This window comes from Trachurus trachurus, assembly GCF_905171665.1.
Source record: "Trachurus trachurus genome assembly, chromosome: 6".
Classification (NCBI taxonomy): domain Eukaryota; kingdom Metazoa; phylum Chordata; class Actinopteri; order Carangiformes; family Carangidae; genus Trachurus; species Trachurus trachurus.
Genome location: NC_139897.1, coordinates 20,700,465 through 20,714,800, shown reverse-complemented (window position 1 = coordinate 20,714,800; position 14,336 = coordinate 20,700,465). Strand labels below are relative to the sequence as shown.

General features: G+C 41.6%; 3 protein-coding genes across 3 annotated transcripts; 2 read left to right on the top strand and 1 right to left on the bottom strand.

Annotated features, from left to right (window-relative positions):
- The first annotated feature begins 76 nt into the window (after window positions 1-76).
- On the top strand, window positions 77-2,071 carry LOC310986981 (cytochrome b-c1 complex subunit Rieske, mitochondrial-like). The gene is made up of 2 exons (XM_083973119.1): window positions 77-305; window positions 1,349-2,071. Exons 1-2 carry the CDS (start codon window positions 194-196, stop codon window positions 1,957-1,959), a joined length of 723 nt encoding a protein of 240 aa, XP_083829245.1. The 5' UTR covers window positions 77-193; the 3' UTR covers window positions 1,960-2,071.
- Window positions 2,072-2,570: 499 nt separating this feature from the next.
- On the bottom strand, window positions 2,571-4,277 carry LOC310986760 (protein C19orf12 homolog). The gene is made up of 3 exons (XM_083972823.1): window positions 4,104-4,277; window positions 3,578-3,738; window positions 2,571-3,352 (listed from the first exon to the last, which is right to left on the bottom strand). The coding sequence occupies exons 2-3, from the start codon at window positions 3,735-3,737 to the stop codon at window positions 3,087-3,089; spliced, it is 426 nt and encodes a 141-aa protein (XP_083828949.1). The 5' UTR covers window position 3,738; window positions 4,104-4,277; the 3' UTR covers window positions 2,571-3,086.
- Window positions 4,278-5,389: 1,112 nt separating this feature from the next.
- Window positions 5,390-13,242, top strand: uri1 (URI1 prefoldin like chaperone). The gene is made up of 11 exons (XM_083973095.1): window positions 5,390-5,794; window positions 6,876-6,910; window positions 9,047-9,125; window positions 9,376-9,511; window positions 10,597-10,688; window positions 10,779-10,842; window positions 10,965-11,157; window positions 11,243-11,483; window positions 11,623-11,774; window positions 11,857-12,097; window positions 12,428-13,242. The coding sequence occupies exons 1-11, from the start codon at window positions 5,720-5,722 to the stop codon at window positions 12,614-12,616; spliced, it is 1,497 nt and encodes a 498-aa protein (XP_083829221.1). The 5' UTR covers window positions 5,390-5,719; the 3' UTR covers window positions 12,617-13,242.
- Window positions 13,243-14,336: the final 1,094 nt, after the last annotated feature.

The window sequence follows — 14,336 nt, the reverse complement described above, 5'->3', positions numbered from 1 at the left end:
TTTAAATTACATATTAATGCGCTATCTGAACAAAAAACGAACCGGGCACCTCGTTCAAACCTCACGTAAAGCGGAACGTTGGTGAGGCGGAGCGGGTTTCTAGTGGAGCAAATTAACAGGACACACACAAGATTTCGACACGCAAGGTCGTGTCCCCAACTACGGGGTGAAAGTTTCGTATTTTAGGGCAAAAATGATGTCCATGGCCGCCCGTTCAGGGGCTCTGTCCCTGTACTCGCAGGCAACAAAACAGGCGGTGAAGAGCTTGGTTGTACCCGGAGCGAAGGAGCTGGTTCCCGCTGCTGGTAAGGGCGAATGACGGCGGCTGGAGGCTGTGACCGAACTGCATGATATAACCAGAAAATCCGATACAGTGACCTCCTGATGAGTAGTTATGTTGTAAATATCTGTAAAAGTGTTGTTTTATATATACATTTTTTTGTTTAATCTCCTTGTATTTGGTTATCCGACGCTAGTGTTGCTAACGACTTGCTAAAGCTAGTCAGGAATAGCCGAGGTGGTAAAATTGCAATCTGTGACCCAAGAGAGTCAACAGTGGTCATTATCAGATGTTTATCAGTGCGCTGTTAAGAGTTTGAAGGTGGCAAGAATAGATTTGTTTCAGTCTACGTGTGGGATCCTATGAACACATAACTTGTAAACATCAAGAGTTGACATGTCAGGACAGGTAGAAATGCCAGCCCGCAGGTCTGCACGCCACTGAGTATGTTGTAAACAGAGCTGACTCTGGATAAATGCTATGACAACTATTGATTTGATTACACCGTTACACAGTTGGGGTCGATTGTTGGATTAAAACAGCAACAAAATATATCAGCAGTAATTGTGATCATCAATAAAATAATTGGATGCAGTTTGTTTCATTTTAATGTGAATACCATCGCTTTCTTGCTTTTTCTGTACTTTGGTTTGTTCAGGTTTACCAGGTTGTTAGGACAAAAGGCTATTTTTAGATTTCACCTTTGGTTATGAATCTGTTCTTCAAATGAGCAGAGCTACATAGACTGACTGTATTATAGTCTCTTGAGTAACAACAACAACAACAGATTCACGAATGATTAGTGGCAGCTACAATGACAGCAACATGATATGTAGACTGGGATGATGTTATCTTCACAATTTGTTTCACTGGTTCCTGTAGTACACAAGTATTTAGTTTACAATGTCTCTTGATGCATAACAAATTATTGATTTTTAATTATGATCATCATTATTATTGATTATTAAGATACATTACCTGTCAGTTTCTTTATTTAAATAATTTCCTTACAGCGTGACAACATGTGGCTTCCCTCATTACTTACTGTATTATGTGTCTTCTGTGCAGCTCCTGGAGCAGTGCGCCTCGCCCACTCAGACATCAAGATTCCTGACTTCTCAGACTACCGTCGCCAGGAGGTGGTGGACGCCAATAAGTCGTCCCAGGACAGCGCTGAAGCGAGAAGGACATTCTCCTACATAATCACCGGAGCGAGCACTGTGGTGGGCATCTATGCGGCCAAGACCGTGGTCAGCCAGTTCGTCTCCTCCATGAGCGCATCAGCCGATGTCCTCGCCTTATCCAAGATTGAGATCAAGCTGGGTGACATCCCTGAAGGCAAAAACATGACCTTCAAGTGGAGAGGAAAGCCCCTGTTTGTCCGTCATCGCACAGAGAAGGAAATTGCCACAGAAACAGCTGTGAATCTTGCAGAGCTGCGTGACCCCGAGCACGACAAGGATAGAGTGCAAAACCCAAGTTGGGTCATTGTCCTTGGTGTGTGCACCCATCTGGGTTGTGTGCCCATCGCCAATGCCGGAGACTATGGAGGGTACTACTGTCCTTGCCATGGTTCCCACTATGACGCCTCGGGAAGAATAAGGAAGGGACCTGCTCCTCTTAACCTCGAGGTTCCCTATTATGAATTCCCAGATGAGACCACCGTCATCGTTGGATAAATACTGCAGCTCTGTCGCAGTTCTTCTCTGTAATATGTATTTTTAGATGGCTTTGCAAAAGAGTTGGGGGTGGCATGTCTTATGTTCTAATAAAGAGATATTTCCAACTGTATTATTGAGTTATTGCGTCTTTCCACTCATAATTTTTTGTTTTTTGTTTTTTCCAGCTTGAAGTCCTTGATTCTCTGCAGTTTCCCACACGGATTAATAACATAGTCTTTCATTTCACACTATTTGTTGCACTCATCATGGCAGCATAGAAAAATAACAGTGTGTAACACCTACACAGCAAGAAAAAATGCAGAAGAACACACACCCAGGTGAATACATTTAAAAGGCCTCAAATTGGAGTATGACTGACACAAAAGTGAGGATTACATTTTTAAGACTTGCTAGACTGGACTTTGGCTTTCAGTTTCTGCTTGGTTGTTACATAAGAATTAACTTGTCATAAGTGATCATACACGAGACCTACGAGACACATCGGGACCATGTTATGTCTAAAGAATGTTTATGTTATTTTTCCACTTTACTGGTTAAGTGTCAAATGAAGGTGACAGCTTTTGACCTGTCGTGTCGTGGTAGCAACAAAGATTCTTTGAACTGCCAAGTAAGACAAGTGCACATGCACTTTTTTTTATTGATGAAAGCATTTAAACATGAAATTCTTAAAATTGACTCAGTGATTGCAGAATAATACACTGTACTAAAAATTCTACAAATTATAAATAAATACCAAATCAAAATAATTCACACTGTAGAGTTGTTACTCACTTAGTACACAATTCTCTGCATTGAAATGACAGTAGTGCTTCACTGTAGCTGCAGTTAGGCAGCTGGTTCACTCAGTGTAACTTCTCAAGTCAGACATTATCATTCCCACCAGTCAAGGCTTGATAAATAAACGATTCCTACTTATAATTGCACTTCCCTTCATATGTCAAACCCAGATATACAGCTGCTTAAATTCACAGCAGTGTGCTAAGTTGCTTTATAATCAATATGACCATGTCTGTGTAATTGTACTGGAGTTTCCTCTCCTTCAATAAAAAACAAACAGTTCACATAATTTTTTAGAGTCCCCACATCTCAGTGCTGAGCCAGGTTTTCCAGTGTTTCCATATTCACTAATCCACGTAGTGCACATCAGCCTGGAGCTCTTTGGTGATATACCCGAGGAGAGCGGCCGTCAGCTGCTGCTTCATGGTGGCATTGCCCATCACCAGAGCGCTTAGCTGGACCAGATCTGTCCACTGAATGTCTCCCAGGATGAGCATGAGATTGTCATAAAGCTTCTGCTGCTGCTGAGGACTGAGCTCCATTATGACCTGAGGCAGCGGCTTGAATTGTCCACTGGTCAGCCAGCAGCCCAGGAGGCCTCCGACAGCACCGCCTGCAGAGGTCACAGGTTGCAAACTTGTGAAATTAAGCATAAAACAACATTACACAATTTATTTCTGTGATGAAACAACATTACACAATTTATTTCTGTGACGAAATGACATTACACACAGGGTGACTCTAGATTAGCAGTGGTCACTGGTCACAGCTGAATTGTAAATACTGTATATTCAGTTACAAGTTACAGGAGCTGCTACCCTTTTGCCCCCCAACTTACCCACAGCAATACCCAGAGGACCCCCGACCAAACCCCCAGCAAAGGCCAGTCCTCCGGCTGCTGCTGCTCCCTTCCCTGAGCCTTTCACCGTGGTCTGGATCTGCTGGTTGGTAGATAACTCACAACACAGCTTCATAACATCATCAACTCGATGGCACATGCTGTGAATCAGAATTATAATATCAGGCAACATGACAGAAAATGTCACAATGTATTTCATGATTTAGAAAAAAATAGTATAAAGCAAGAAATACTGTCAGTTCAAATACACAATCAATCAGACAGTGACATACACAAAACAGCATTTCACTCTGAGAGAATGATAAACATGACCCTGCACATTCTGAACAGTGTGATACACTTATTTTATAATACCACCACTGAATACTGTAATAGCAGTAGCACCGATTGCATCAGAAAGCACAGTAAGTCAAAAGCTAACATTTTTCACCTACATCTTCTCTCTACACTGTCTCATCCATTCAAAGGCTGTGGCGGTAATGACAGTGACATAATGTTTACGTACCTTGCTGTATTATGAGACCTTCATCAATATGTTATGGCTTATTTAATGGTATTAGTTGAAGGGTTGCTCTGTTTATGATCCGACTGATGCCTCCCTTGACTTGTGATCGTGCATGACAGTGGCCGGCCGCAATGCTTTGTGGGAGCAACAAAAATGATGCGTTCAGGAACACTAGAACAGTCATGAAATCTCGACTGAGAAGGTATTGTCTCGGTCTATGGTCTCGGTTGGATAAGAATAGACTGTATATAAAAAACAAGATAAGAAGAAGAATCAGTAGGTGTATAAAATCAGCAAAAATACGTTTCTGAAAATGCTAATCACACGCTTAATTACATTTTCAAGTCATGTTTTACACATTTGGTGAGGAAGGATGAATAAAAGAGATTCTCAGTCCCCCAATAGAGTATCTGAACTTAATAAATAAGGATGCAATCGTTAATTAAAATATTGATAGGTGTTGGAGGGGTAGTCATATGTTATCAGCCTGAAACTGAGTATTTGTGTTGTCCATTTAATGCAAGGAGACAAATGCAAGAGCAGAGTGATAGTAAAATTTCCGGAAGTAATTGAAAGCATCAAAGACAGCCAATGGGTGACTGACAAGAAGGGGGCTGGGACCAAAGGTGGATAATGTTTTCTTTCTGAATCCAAAGTTGTTCAGCATAATTGCCCCGTCCAAAATCATGCACCCAACTTCCCATAACCATGGATGATTTTATACAGATATACATGTGTTCCGGTATAATCTATATATAATGTCCCTACAGCAGATTTACACACACGGAGGTTAAACCCGTTGTATTGCTCACTCTTTGATAATTGTTGCTGCTGGTTACTGTTACAGCTGTGTGCTTGTCGCTGCAGCTGCAGCTGCTTTTATTCCCCCACAGTGTGACGACTGTTTATATTTGAGAAAGCATCCACATTTACCCAGAGTACATCGGGAGATATAGGGCAGAAGCTGCATCAAGCTGGTTTTAATTTGGTGATAAACGGAAAACACTGTGTTTTGTTTTCAAAATAATTGCTAACTATAGTATACAACGATTACATAATAACGCAACATTACTTAGACATTTTATTTTTCGTGGCGAAATATTAGTGGTGTTTTGTTCTGTTTTTCTTATTCATTTATTCGTTTACGGTTCATCATTGGGCGTTTATTTTCGACAGGTTTTTATTTTCTTTTTACACCTAAACGCGACGTGTCGGAGAGGTATTTTATTTTGAAATCTGTAACCGGAAGTTCCGCACTATCACCCGGCAGTTTGACATCGGACGGAGGCGCATGCATGGCGCAGAGAGAGTGACGAGGAATATATTCGCAGAAAATCTTGGAATAACTGTCACCGTGGATATTTTTTTTGGAAATGCTGCAGAAATCGTGAAATGAGAGTGTGAAATGCTATCACTTCCGAGAGTGTGGATAACCATCACTGCCCCATTGATGAACACGAGCACAACGGGTCTCAGGAATCGCTGCTGCTGCTGCATTCATAAACACTTCTTTAGGACTCACAACAACCCCTGAGCTTTGTGTGTGTGCGTGTGTTGTTGTTGGAGAGGGGTCACAAACACTACTACAGATTGCCGTTGTTGCACGTGTGTTGACAATGGAGGAAAAAGGTAAAATGAACAGAGAGCATCTCGGTGGAGGAGTTGTCAGGCTCCGGGAGGAACACGAGAAGGTAAATGTTGCCCCGGTTGACATGAGACATTTGCGTCGTTAGCCCCCCAACCACCACTGGCCACGAGGTAGACCAGCAAAGGGGTTTTTTGTACTGTACGTTACACACGAAGTGCTTTAAACTTTCAACACACACCTTTGTGTATTTATTGTGCTCTTTGTTGGTGTTGTCTTTACTCTTTCCCCCCTCCACTGTCCCAGTTTTCGAGAAGCTTCCACCGCTTACAGCCACTCACTCACATGTCCAACTACTTCTTGTTATTTTTTAAACTGGTGCCTAGAGGAAGGAAGGTGTGTGTTTAGTTTCATTTCTTCTAACTTCTGTGCTGCTGCTGCTACTACTACTGCTGCCAATTTCACTCAACAGGCCTCTCAAGGGGTATATTTGCCCTGCAGACATGAAAAAAAGTGACTTAACGGTTTCATTGAATTTCCAACAGCTAGCTAACAGAGCCAGTTAGCTAGTGAGTCTACCATGTCCACGCCCCCTCCCCCTCCTCATGAAAAAACATTTAAACATTAAAAAAAAAAAACAGGAAGTATCGACGGCACATATGGCCTACATTAATGTCACTTTCAGTTTTGAAAAGTTTTTCTTTAACTTTATAAAGCTGAAACTGTAATCAGTGTGCCCTTCCTGTTATTGATCAGAATCAGATGGTTTAATACCTGCATTTTCACGCCAGTATATTTTCTGATTTTGAGTGAGGGGCTGCAGTCAGACTTTTGAAAACCATGGTTTACATTTTGAAGGCACATCACCATGTATCACAGAGGTGTAGCAGATGTTCTGGCCATTGGGTGCAGTTTTGACAACAGCTGCCTTTCCTTCTATCTCCTACTACTTACCTGATTTGGTTGATTTATTTTATTTTATTTTGATGTGAACTTTTTTTTAAAAACCCAGCTCAAATACACATAATTAGTTTGTTGACAGTATCAGTCACTAATCTGAAAACCGTACAGAATTGTGAATCTCCTAACTCTACTAACTTTACACTGTGAAATCCTCAATGCAAGACTGTGTAAATTGCATAGATTTCCAGCATTATTCATATTGACACTATTTGTCCTAAAAACAGGTGGTGAAAGACTGTGAAAGTCGGATACAACACTGGTAAGCATTGAGAAAGTCCCATGTACTATTTTATCTTTTGCTTCGTGATAGTGATTTATTTGCATCTGTTCACTAAAAAAATTGGTACGAAACAGTAGGAACCTTTTTGATTTTGCACAAAGCAGTAAAGAATAGTGGCTATGCACAGGTTTTAATATGGTAGCTTTTTCATTGGAAATATCGAAAATATGTAGTTAATTATACAAAGAAAAGTCATCTAGTGACGCATTATTCTTAAGATTTAAATTGGTATAGGCTACTTTATAGGTAACTTGCAGTCCTATCCTGTAGAAAAATGGATTATATAATTCATAAATAAATCACAGCCAAGAATTTGTAGGACCAGCAGTGGCTCTTCTACTCTTGCACTGGCTGGTCTCTGAGTAATCCATTATCTATGAATACAGCTAATTTGACAAGGAAATTAAATGAATATTTCACTCAGAAATGAAGCTCCTGTCCTCATCTACTCTCCTTTCTGTCACCGAGGTTTGTGTGTTCATTCATTTTATCATAATAACCACGAGTTTGGCTTCCAATTAATCAAGCAAGATTCTATGTAATATTGATGGCTTGCGTTGAGAGTGCCAGCTCTGGTCAAAATCAACAAATGAGACACTCCCTGACCAATCAGAGGCATTTGTTTCAAGTACGGCATAATTAGCCCATTTATTCCCACTTCCCAAACATAGTTGTAGTGACAGGAAGGAGAATTTTCACTACAGCACAAACTTTAAAGGCCCTGCACGCCATTTACGCGGGTTTCAGCAATAAACGGCTGGATGAACCTATTAAGTCATTCACCATTGTAAATAATAATGTTTCTTTTCGTTCTGTGGCGCTTTGTGAGATCTCCTCTCAGATTCAAGGTCAGGTAAAGCTACAGAGGTCAAGAGTGTAATCAAGCCTGAGCAACACCAATTCACTTATTTGACTTGTTTGGTATTATCTTATTGGTATATTGAGTCCACTGACCTTGTGTATTTCTCAACATTATGTCTGTCTAACTTTAACCACATTGTGCATTAATGTCATGTATCAGATTTATCCTGATTCTGAGTCATCATTACATACATTTTCTGAAAACTCTGTATATTGCCTTGAGCCCATCAACATAGAGTGGATATAGTATTGTCAATGTACTGCTAATCTTCATAGTCGGCAACATGGGAAATTTTTCCTAACTTCACTTTCTATCTCATATGACGTGAATGTGGAATTAGTAGCTTGCGTAAGCATAACAACTGAAAACTGTCGGGATGTGCCAGACCCATAAAACAAGTAAACATAGCACCGACTTATTCAATTTAAGAGCAATAAAACTCCATAAACATGTTTGTGATATCACTTTCATGTTGTGAGTCTAGTTTTATTGCGCATTGGTCCAATAGTCCAGTGTTGATCACAGCAGTTACCAACACCATTAACAACGGCTCTGTGCTACTCATGTGTCCCAGTAAGTCGTGACAAATGCGACGGTGAGCCACCGTGAACAACAGCAGGACCTTGAAACTCAAAGAGCAAAAAGGGAATTCAGCCATGACTGAGTCTATTATTTACACCTGTGCTTTCCATGCTGTGAGATGTCAAAATGTCATCTGTGTGAAATAAGCTCTATTTATCATGAGAGAAAAAGAGATTAATTAGTCTGTGTTAAGGGCTTTTGGACAAATAATGATTCCTTGTGCCCAAAAAACACTTGTTACAAAAAGGCATTGGAGGTTACACAAACATGACAGGTTCATGTAAAGAACAAAGGTAACATGAATCTCTGCAGGCTGTCAACGGACACATTTCTATGTTTGTGATCTGCATGGAAGGAGCCATCATTGTGTAGTGTCCTCTGGCACAACTTCCTTGAAGTTTTACATTGTTCTGCAACAACAAGATGACTAATAGCGACATCTTGAGGCCATTTCGTTTACATCAAGTGTCCTCTGACAGGACAACGTGCATGTCCCCATCTCCCCCGTAACAGTGGTTTGCCTCCTATTGTTCTGTGCATAATCCAAAAATATGCCACGCTAATTAAATTGGACAACAAATGGCTTCATAATAGAGATGGAACTTCAGCTCCAAAGTGAATAATGTGAAGAGTTGTTGACCTAATGTCCTTGTCAACCCATGGATTTGCAGGAAGAAGGTGTCGGGTGACTATGAAGCCCTGAGCGACCGTCTTGAAACTCTTCCAGATCAACTGTGCTATGACATCATGGTGAGTCCCAACCTTGTTTAAAAAGAAAAGAAAACGCACTCACACAACCCAAGGCACTGTTAGGGTTAGTTTCTGTGGTCGGTTTCTGCTCTAAATGACATGTTAGGTGGCCTTAAATATATCACCCTTCAACTTTGACACCAAATGTTTTATTTCTTCTTTTCTCCCACTTTCATGTCCACGTTCTGCCACCTGCTCGGTTTCAATGGTTTTCTGTTCTTCCTCACTCCACTCTTTGTGCTATAAACAGGTACCCTTTGGCCCTCTGGCCTTCATGCCTGGGAAGCTGGTGCACACCAACGAGGTCACCGTGCTGCTCGGAGACAACTGGTTCTCTAAATGCTCTGCCAAGCAGGCTCAGAAAATTGTGGATCACAGGATGAAATGTGAGTCTGTGTTCTTCTCTCAACAGATTGCTTTGTTTATTTTTAATGTAGCCACTTGACACTGCTGGTCTTCATCCACCAGAGGGTGTAGCTGCATCAGGTCTGGATGGCTTGTCTCCTACTGATTCACCACATAACTGAAGGAGATACTTAAGTTCAGATCTGTGCTGTGCACACAGATACTGTAAGTGAAACACTGTTACAGTGCAGCCTGGTTTTTTTAAAACATGGTTGCAAGCTAAGCTGCGAGGGAACATTTGAAGACCGTATTCACTCTGTTTCTTTTTCATTTTTAAAATCTAGTAAAGGCAGATAGCAACTTTTTCCTCTTCTGTGGTCAAAGCTAGTCGAATCGGTGTGACATTGTGGTTTGCAGACAAATAAGTCAAATATAACACTGGCTGTGTGAAGCCGTTTTCTCTGCTGCTCGTTCCACGTCTGAAAATCTCATATCAAGTCAAATGGGCCCGAGTAACGATCTCTGATGTGAACATTATTAGGGTGTTTAGTGAAGCAGAAATGTGCTGCCACAGCCCATCCGCAGCCGTCTGCCCCCCTCCCTCCCCCTCACACCCCTCCCCATCCCATCCCACCCCACCAGCCCCCTCCCCTCTGCCTCCTATCTCCTGACCCTGCCCACCCCGCTATTACAGAGCTAAGTGCTGTAATACAAACATGGCTAGCTGAAATGTGTCAGACAGCGGCTGAGTTGTCAGGCCTTCTGTGTTTGACCTTTCCTCACTTCCATTTGATGCACTGACTGGAGGGGCTCCCGATCGCCATGGAAACAAGGGCCCTCTGCTGCTATTAGTAAAAGGGCTTAATTGTTGTGAAGATTTAATGATCCGGACTAGTATTCAGGGCAGAAGATATTATGAACTGTTTGTGTCATCATTTTTCAATTTTTTTCCCCCCAACTTGTTTAGGATTTTAACTCTTTAGCAGCTGGTTGTCATTGCTGTGTTAAATGTTTTATTGAAATCTCTTGTAGCCTGCAGACATTTTTTCTTGCACAATGGATTTTGTCAGTCTGGCTCCAACTCTCTGCATGCATTTTCATGATAATGCTCTTTCTTTTTCAACAGATGTAACGAGTGAACTTGACAATCTATCCAAGACTATGAAAAACTTTGAAGCTAGAGCTGGGTTTGCAAAGGATTTGGAAACGATCTCTGCCGTATGTTGCATTACTCTAAATCTTCTTGCAGATACCATATAGCCTAAAGCATAAATGAGGACAAATGTACTGACTCTGTTTGTTCTTCAGGGTAAAGGGGACTATGTCGACATCAGAGAAAAGGCAGGAAACAATGACACTTCTGTCACCAAAGGTATGTCAGCTTTTCCTCTGCCCTGGTTTTTACTTGTGCATTGGTCTTACGAGAAAACAAAGAAAGCTTTTAACCCAAATTCAGATTGACACGTCAGTTTCCTTTATGTCTACCTTTAACAGGCAGACAAAGAGTAGCTCACAAACCAAATTCTATGCCCAAACTGGATGCCATACTTGATCTAAAAGAGGAAGATGAGATAGATGAAGAGGGCGGAGATGGAGGAAGTAAAACAAGTGTCCTGACTGAGGAGGAACTCTGGGCTAGATTGGATGAACTGGAGAAACTGGAGGAGCTACAAGATGAGCAGGACAGGTACACCACCTCATTCAGGGACTATTTCTAAAAACATTGATCTGGTATGAAATTGAACTAATTCATAGACTTTTTTCCCCCCCAGATTGTCTTATAATGCAGATGTGAATGGGGAGGACACGTCATCCTCTTCCTCAGAGGAGGAGAAGGAGGGAGATGCTGCTCCTCCTGTAAATGGACTGTGTCTGAAACCAAGCTGGAGCTCCGTGCCCTGCAGCAAAGAGCCACCAAATGTGAACCGGAAAGAGGAGGAGCACGACAAGGAGGAGGACGATGGCGACTGTTTGCCCACCATCTATTTCTCTCACACTGTAGAACCCAAGAAGGTCAGAGTGATAAGATATTGTATCATCTGTTCTTCTCTTTATATTTAGCTCCCTGTATCTGTTTTGGTGACTTTGCTTTACCTTTACTTTTCCCTGTCTCTCTGTTTTTCTCTCCTTCTCTCTCTCCCCGGTGCTTCAGGTGAGGATAAACACAGGGAAAAACACCACATTGAAGTTCAGTGAAAGGAAAGAGCAGAAAGAACATTCAAAGAGGAAAAAGAAAAACGGTCACAACAACGGACACTCCCACCACGAACTACACAAAATCACAACACCAGCAGACATTTACAGGTAATAAACGACAGCCCAGGACCTTAATGAATTATTGCCGATTATTGCTTTGGTGACACGGGCTGATTGGGTTTCCTATCAGGTTATTTGTGGATGTGAAGAACGGGGAACTCATCCCCAGAAAGTCCATCCTTAAATCCCGGAGCAGGGAGAACAGCGTGTGCAGCGACACCAGCGAGAGCAGCGCGGCGGACTTCGACGAGCGCCGGGTGATCGGACGCAGCTACAGCCACGACGAGGCAACGCACAGCGACACCAGCGACGGCATCACGGAAGAAGACAGTCCCACGGCGGTGCCACTGCACCCCTCCAGCAGATTTGAGGTAAAAGAGACACAGCTGTGTTTTTAATTTTTCCTGATTCTTCTCTCTGTCTCTTTATGTAATCAAATCCCAGTCAAGCTTCTTTGTGTCATCTTCAATCTCAGTTAGAGCGTGAAGGCCTCAGCTGTATACCTATATTATGAAACGGTTTATGAGAATGGCACCTTTGAGCTTCGCGCATCTTAATGAGAACATAACAAAACTCCCACAGAAGCCTCTTTAAGTTGAAGTGGGAGCTGCCTGTGGTCAAACAACTCCTTAAATGTCAGTCGCAGTAGGCAGTGTGAACAGCGAAACACAGCATGAAAACATTCCTCTCTTTTCCTCCAGGCCTTTTCAGGAACAGTGGTAGAAAAGGACCCGATGCCTTCGGCTGTTCCACACTTGACCATCGCTCCGCCAGCTCTGCCAACAATACTCGAGAGGAAACAAGAGGAGGTGGCGCCTGACGTCACCCCATCTGAGCAGGCCCCAAAAAGGGTGTCGAAGTTTAAAGCTGCCAGGTTACAGCAGAAGTGACTTCTGACGAGCAAACATCCACGTTTGACAGTAACTTTTTCTTTTCTTTTTTTCAAAAAACACATTTGTTTCTTTTCTACAACCAATGAGCTGGACAAACCATCCTCTCTTTTACTGTTCCTTCTTCCTACTTAAATCTACTTTCACTTTCACTTTTTAACCACACAGGGTTTCTGCTATTGAGTACGACTGTTCGATGAGGAATAGTACAGTAGCATTGATAACAAAATCAGCCTTTGTGCTTTTTAACACTTCTCTGTCTCTTTTGCTAATCTGCTGCTTACAGCATAAATGGCACATTGTGATTGTCCATGTTTCTGTTGGGCATGTCCAAACCAGTTGCTGTTACATTGCATACATTCACCTGTCTACTGCTCCTCTGTTGATTCTTGCGGTTGCCAGTTTAGGTGTGACTCTAGGCTGCCATAGCTGCCTTGTTTTGTTTCTTTTTCCAAGTACCGATCATTAAACAGAATCAGGTGCCCGCTCTAACTCTTCCTTATACCTTCTCTTCACCTACCTAATGAATGTATGTACTCCTTTGTCACAAGCTTTATGAAACTAAAACAACAACAAAAAAGAATATTGATGGAAGCTAATAGGAAAATAAATGATTTTGGCTACAAGCCTCGGTTCCTCTTCCTGCTTTGGAAAAAAAACAAAAATTTCTTCTCTCAATGGGATTGTTTCATTTCGCTCTACTGACAGCGTTTTATTTTCTCAATATCTTCATCAGAAACGGTTCAGAAAGGTTTTGTCAAACATTTGCTAGACATCATAGTAATAATGTGTAATGATAACACATTTTTGCTTCTGATTCCTGGTGTAAATTGTTTTGGTCTTTAAACAGCTATTACCAGATACTGACTGAGTTAATATGGTCTTTTTTATGAATTATTGTTACTCCTGTTGAATTTCCTGTTGTGCATTAAAATTTGAAGAGCTAAGTAAAGCACCAGCTCAAATTGCAACCAAACCTTCTGAGAGAGCAATAACATTTCATCAAAGTTGTAAAGCCAACCAAACGCAAAGTGCCTACTCCAGTTAGTAAAAGTACAGTCAAACGACAGCCTTAATGGAGGAGAGGGAATTTCCAGGCCAACCACTCTGACAACAAATCAAGTTCAGCATAGGCCCAAAAAACAAAAACTGAACCGTTGAGGGCTGAGAGTAAGTCTGGTTTGTAGATTACGGGTTTGCAATTCTTGGCTGCAGCCTGACCGTGAATGAGATAAATTCCTACTACAGCACATTAAATACACAACTGCTCAACTGCTCTATGAGTGCATATGCGGATGATGCAAGATAACTTCCATAACATCAATGGTTGAGGTGAAACACTTAAAAAAAACTGAGGTCTCAGACAGCAGCGCAGCAACAAAATCCTTGATATGCAGCAGCACAAAGAAAACCTTTAGCTAGGCATGATAATGAAAACATTTTCAATGTTTCACCCACTCAATAAGAGGAATGCCACATGTATCCCTCCTCCGTTAAAAAAGAAAACAAACAGTGTATTCAGAAAACACCTGGATACTCTTTATGCAGTCCTGAATTAACACTGATCTCATTCTTTTTAAAAGGTTAAGTGGTAAAGGAAATATTTGGATCCTTTACTAAGTAATCGTATCACTAGGACTCTTTCATTCAAAATCTCACCCAGGTTGAGGACTTAAGGATTAACAACAAAATGTACCTTGGCGGCTCTTTTCACCTGTGT

What these genes read in the sequence shown, in the direction of transcription:
- LOC310986981 (XM_083973119.1), top strand. Translation starts at nt 194, where the DNA reads ATGATGTCCATGGCCGCCCGTTCAGGGGCTCTGTCCCTGTACTCGCAG. An exon ending in GGAGCTGGTTCCCGCTGCTG is followed by an intron (nt 306 to 1,348) that starts GTAAGGGCGAAT and finishes TCTTCTGTGCAG; the next exon opens with CTCCTGGAGCAGTGCGCCTC.
- LOC310986760 (XM_083972823.1), bottom strand. Translation starts at nt 3,737, where the DNA reads ATGTGCCATCGAGTTGATGATGTTATGAAGCTGTGTTGTGAGTTATCT. An exon ending in TCCTCTGGGTATTGCTGTGG is followed by an intron (nt 3,353 to 3,577) that starts GTAAGTTGGGGG and finishes TGACCTCTGCAG; the next exon opens with GCGGTGCTGTCGGAGGCCTC.
- uri1 (XM_083973095.1), top strand. Translation starts at nt 5,720, where the DNA reads ATGGAGGAAAAAGGTAAAATGAACAGAGAGCATCTCGGTGGAGGAGTT. An exon ending in ACACTGTAGAACCCAAGAAG is followed by an intron (nt 11,484 to 11,622) that starts GTCAGAGTGATA and finishes CCGGTGCTTCAG; the next exon opens with GTGAGGATAAACACAGGGAA. An exon ending in ACACCAGCAGACATTTACAG is followed by an intron (nt 11,775 to 11,856) that starts GTAATAAACGAC and finishes GTTTCCTATCAG; the next exon opens with GTTATTTGTGGATGTGAAGA.